This window comes from Azolla caroliniana, unplaced genomic scaffold, assembly GCF_043228905.1.
Source record: "Azolla caroliniana isolate FFs.n. ecotype wild unplaced genomic scaffold, voAzoCaro1.0.p SCAF_5, whole genome shotgun sequence".
In the NCBI taxonomy this organism is placed as follows: Eukaryota; Viridiplantae; Streptophyta; class Polypodiopsida; order Salviniales; family Salviniaceae; genus Azolla; species Azolla caroliniana.
The window spans coordinates 11,344,722-11,350,439 of record NW_028230440.1 but is presented as its reverse complement, the minus strand read 5'-3'; the positions used below and the strand labels follow the sequence as shown (position 1 = coordinate 11,350,439).

Sequence of the window (5,718 nt, the reverse complement as noted above, 5' to 3'; positions counted from 1 at the left end):
TTTAGTTGTACTTGGTTGCACGTAGTAAGGATGCACTTATACGTATGCTAACCTTCATATCTTAATTGTGACATTTTTCTCAAGCCAAGAGTTTATATAGAATCCATTTGATTACACACATCATGCACTTAGTTTAGCATATTGCTTACAAATGCTCCCACTCTCTCTTAACCAAAAACAAGGAAATGAAAAAAACAACACACCAGAAATTTGTGGAAAACATATTCTTGATTATAGTGCACAAAATAGAATAGGTTTGTACATAATAGAATTTTAATTTCAAATATCTATCCATGCATTCCATTTAGTGGTTCGAATGGTTGTCAATCCTGCTTTTAGATTAAAAGTCAAATACATTGTTTGATTGACTAAAAATGGTGTCTAGACATGAAACAATGTCTTTATTGCCAAGTTGTATCCATAACCTATAATATACATTGTAGTTGTGTTCACACAATGAATGACCAACATTATCATGTTGTTCGAACACTAATATATTTCGTCCCAATATATGGTCCCCTCAAGATCTGTATCACATTCACAACAACATAATATCCATAGGTTTTTGATCATGGTGGATTCTTTGTCAAGAGTTACTAAAGTTACAGATTGTCCTAGGTCTTTTCCTTTGGTATAAACTATTTAAACAAGGACATTCAAATCAACTTCCTAGTTTTAGGAGGCATAATTTATTAATTTTCTTAGAGAATGAAATGGATAATAAAATCTGTAGATTATGACATCTTACATATAGCAAGATCATATAATATGATATGATGTTTTTTTTATCCAAGATTGAATTTATCGTAAAAATGTTCATCTCGTTTTCCTATGTGAGTAATGGAGGAAGCTAAAGGTTGAGAGCTTTTTCATTGCAATCTTGAGGTTGATTCCATCGATGCCCTATGGATAATAGGAGGAGAATCTGGTTGAGGAGTCACACCCTTAAGTTAATATTTTTTGGTTAATTTATGTTTGTGTTGTTTTCCATGTGAAGATTGATGGTGTTGTATAGTTGGAAGAGGCACATCATTCTCTTGTTCTCTTAGGGTATCAAGAGAATGATCTTCTATAGAAAAAGATGAATACGTATAATGATCAAAGGAATCTTGGTTACTTATGGCATTGGCGTTGAGTTTGTCTTTAAAAGGGTAAGATTCATCCCTTGAAATGGACGTTCTTGCAGCCATGTGAACAGGAGATGGAGAACCAGGTGGAGGTGTAGAACCTTTAAGTGACTCATGTGGAATTGATTTGCTAATGTCGATGAAACAATCACTAGATTGGCTAGTTCTATCTTGTGTTACTCCACCAATAATAAGATTTTCATATTCATTTACATACCCATATTTCACTTCCTCATTTGGTGAAGCCATATGTATCTTGTCAATTGGTGTTGAATCACTAGGTGGAGAATATCCACGTATTTTTCCTTCAATTATGATCTCACCTTTGGGAACAACTAAGGATTGATCAAGTTGGTGCTCCTCGACCACCATATGAATGGAAGGAGAACCTCCGGGTTGAGGAGTAGAACCTTGAAGCGATTCATGTGAAATTGATTTCATAACATTTATGGATTCAACATTACTAGGTTGAGGAGTGTCATGTGGACTTGTAATGTTGTTGGTCGGAAAGGAGTCATTATCAAGATGAGAGATCATTGTGAGGTTTAATGCAACTCCCATGTGTGAAGAAGGTGGATCAAGCTGGGTAACCTCACAATTATTAGTACAATTGTCAAGTTGGGGAGGCCATTCAATATTAGCCTCATTGAGATGGGAAAGGCTAGATAGAGAGAAGAAATGGATTGAAAGAATCAAAAGAAGAGAAATGAGTGGATTATGGAGTGGTTTCATGATGGGTAATCCTAATGTGGTCGTGTGTGTCCGTGTACTATTGTATGAGAGACAAACAAAGAGAAAAATATGCTGAAAGAAGTGAAGTAAAATGAGAGTGTTCTTCTGGGATATTTGTTGAATGTGAGGTTTGGTCACTTATCTCTTCAAACTTAAATATGTTTCTTCTCTTATTCATGGACCTATTCTTGTTCTTCTCACAATTTTGACCTTCACATGTCTATATGTACAAAGGCTTTTTAAAAGCCACTTTACGTACAAACAAAGCCACCTTACCTACTCTTCAACACTTTTCCATGTTTTTTGTTTTTCTTCACTTAATCTAATTTTACTCTTTCGACCTTTTTCTTTATCAACATGGGCTAGGGTATGTACACCACATGAATTTGCCATTTGATTTCTACTCACACTCAATTATTGCAATGGTAAAATACTCATATATTTACCTCTGCTGATAATAATAACCATGGTATCATGTGATTTAAGAGTAATGTTGAACAACATTCTAACTTGCACAAGCATTTTATTAAACTAATGACCTCAACATCTCCAAAATTTTGAGAGAAAATACAAGTTCTATTTCTTTCACTTGATGTTCTAATATTAAAATTTCTTTCTTGCTCCACATTTCCTTATTCTCTCGTTGTTGACCTTTCAATATTAAAATTTCCCTCTTTCTTACTTGACATTTTATTGCTTTAATATTCTTCTTAAATTCTAAATTTGAATGTGGATTTGTTAAGTGTTTCTCTAAGAACTTTCCCAGAAAATGTCCCTTTATTAATCTTTCTCTTCATACTTCCCCCTTTATAGTTAGCCAACCTATTTTATTGTATTCATCAATTGAGATCATGGGGTTCAATACCCAGCAAAGCATTCGAAGGACATTGTCACATGTAGATGGACATGCACATACAATCCCTTTATTAATCTTTCTCTTCATACTTTCCCCTTTATAGTTAGTGAAGCTATTTTATTGTATTCATCAATTGAGATCATCGGGTTCAATACCCAACCAAGCATTCAAAGGACATTGTCACATGTAGATGGACATGCACATACAACTTTCTCAAGACCACCATAGTATTAATGTTTTGATGAATCAACCATCAATCATCATCAAGTGTGTTCATGCATGGCATTGTTTAATCAACAATCTTGTGCACCAAACTAAAAACAAAACAACAACAAAATATTGTTGGTGGAGGCATCACAATTGTCTTCTCCTAAATGTAAAGTGCACGTGGCGTGCATGCTAGAGCCCATCCCCTTGTATGCATTTTGTCTCATTACTTCAATATCACATAGCTGACATTGCAATAATTGTGTCCTAAGAACTCTTCCTCTTCCAAATGTAAGGATGCCCATGTATGTTCAAGTACCTTTTTCTATTACTGTTTTGTAAGCACTGGATCATTCAAAACTTGGTCAAACTATTCAAACATTCGCCATTCCATATAGAATCTTAGTTGCTATTATAAAAACTAAAACTTATTAATGCAATACATATTGACTTAATTGTTTCTCCAAGTTAGTAAATCACTTTCAAAGTAAGAAAAGACTGGAAATAGTTCCTTCGTGTAAACAATACAAGTTTATATTCCGCCTTTCAATAAAGTATTCAAAGTTCAATACATTCACTTTCATTGAATTTGACTATTGTCACACATTTGAACCGATTGTTTGCCATTTCTTATAATACAAAATGCACATATTGTTCCTATTCGAGAATCATTTTGATAATTGATTTGTCGACTTCTAAGTGACATCAAAATGTGTATGCAAAGCCTTTAAATATTTATTAGAGAGATTTGTCTCTCGCAAGTGCTTGAATAGACAATCAATACTTTCTTTTTCATGTTTTGGAAAAAACACTTTCTTTTTCAACAAAGGGAGTCCTTCACATTCCCATTTTTTATTTCATAATTACATGCATTTTTCCTTGATATAGCATAAAGAAAAACTCTTTTGCATTCAAAATGGGACTAACATTAACAAAATTCATAATTTTTAACCTTAATGGAGAATAGGCTACGTAGCTTGGATTTCTGAGGCAAACATTCCATCATGATCATCTGGACATTGACATGATGCGAGGTGCGTGCATGAGGAGCTGGGTTAAAACTAAATATATATTGAAGGTTAGGGAAGTAGAAAACCATGTCTGAGAATAAGATAAAGGCAAAGACAACAAAAAGATATGGCTCAATTGTCAAGAGCTTATGTTAAGGGCAAAACACTAGGGGTTAAAGTCTTGTTTGGACTATGATTTTTAAGTGGATGTCAATGGGATGAATGAGAAGTATGCTAGTAGATATTGAAATTTTGCTCACAACAAGGACATGAGGTGCATGTGAAAATGGATAGTTATTGTTCTTATTTGCGTGAAGAGCTTTAGAAGCCTATAAAAGGAAAAAGAGAACTCATTATGAGGGGGGTTCGAGCAAAATTGGCAGAAAGACAAGTTCTCAAGTTATCACATCAAGAAATTTGCATCACGACGGGAAGAATTTGTCATGAGGTTCGTGCTCAATTTTTTGGGTTGTGACACCAACCACTAGAAAAGAAGATGTAGCATTCCCCTCGTTCCAATATTCTCCTCACCTAGTCTTGGTTGAAAGCATGGGAACCAGAACAATTAGTTGTCTCCTTGAGATAACTAATTAGCTATGCAAAAAGCTAAATGTAATTGACTGGTTTGGCAATTATTGGGTTATTATAATGTGATCTTAAATGATGTTAAAATTAAATGTGTACAATAAATACTGATATTAGAAAGGTTTAATTATTTTGCGAATTCCTAGGTGGATTCAATGTCCCATGATGCATGATCAATCACATTGATAATGTGTTTGGTATTGTTCCTCACCCATCATGTTAGGAATTTGTCTCTCCTATGGGAGAAGTCGACAAAACAATCGAAGTCAAGGAAGAAGTTGGCAGTCGACTTGACAAGCCGAATGTAGGATGCTTGATTGGATTGACCAATGAGTCGACAAGGCGGTCGATTGGTTTTGAAGGAGATAGAGAGTTGATTGTGATAGTCGACTACATTGGATGGATGCTTCAAGTCGAAGACAAGGCTGACTAGTCAGGCTGACCGGATGGTCGAAGACAAGGCCAACTAGTTGGGCCGATTAATTATCATTATCATTATTACTTATATATAATAATAATAACAACATATCCCTCATATAATAAAAAAAAGGAATAGCTAGGGCAAACTTATCGTGTAATGATGGAGATAGAGCCTTTGTAGTTGTAGAGTGTAGAAGGGTGAGTAGCAAAGAGAAGAAGTGAGATGCGAGAGAGAGCGTGCCACAACCCTAATTGGGAATACTCTGATTCAATAGAGTCGTTGTAATATGTTCCTTCTCTTGTATTCTCTGTATATAGTGGAAGATCAGTTGCCTTGTGGTTTTCCCGTTTTAGGGTTTCCACATAAATATTGTGTACGATGTATTTCGTCTATTTTGTTGTTTTCTATTTCTGCATTGTGTATTTTAGTTCATCTTTCTCATAGATCTACGTTCTAAACTACATGAACTGGTATCAAAAATTTGAGGTGCAAGAATGGAAAGAGGTGTGAGCGGCTTCCCAGGTATGATAGTCCTAAACTCACACAACTACTTTAAACGTAAGTTCAAGATGGAAAATCTTCTGATATTCAAAGATCTGTATGAACCCATAGACTGAAGTGAAATACCCATAGGGGTATTGGAGTCTAAATGGAAACTCCTAAACCGGAAGGTAGTGGCCACCATTAGACAATGTGTAGATGTGATTGTTCTGCAACATGTAGTTAACGACACAAACACCTACAAAATGTGGCACAAACTGTTAGGGTTGTACGAGAGGA

General features: G+C 35.0%; 1 protein-coding gene across 1 annotated transcript; it reads right to left on the bottom strand.

The window, feature by feature from the left end:
- Positions 1-382: 382 nt before the first annotated feature.
- On the bottom strand, positions 383-1,991 carry LOC147864143 (uncharacterized). Its single transcript, XM_087319142.1, has one exon. It carries the CDS (start codon positions 1,857-1,859, stop codon positions 951-953), a length of 909 nt encoding a protein of 302 aa, XP_087175268.1. The 5' UTR covers positions 1,860-1,991; the 3' UTR covers positions 383-950.
- Positions 1,992-5,718: the final 3,727 nt, after the last annotated feature.

Bases quoted from the DNA above. Each gene is read 5' to 3' on its own strand.
- LOC147864143 (XM_087319142.1), bottom strand. From the start codon at position 1,859: ATGAAACCACTCCATAATCCACTCATTTCTCTTCTTTTGATTCTTTCA.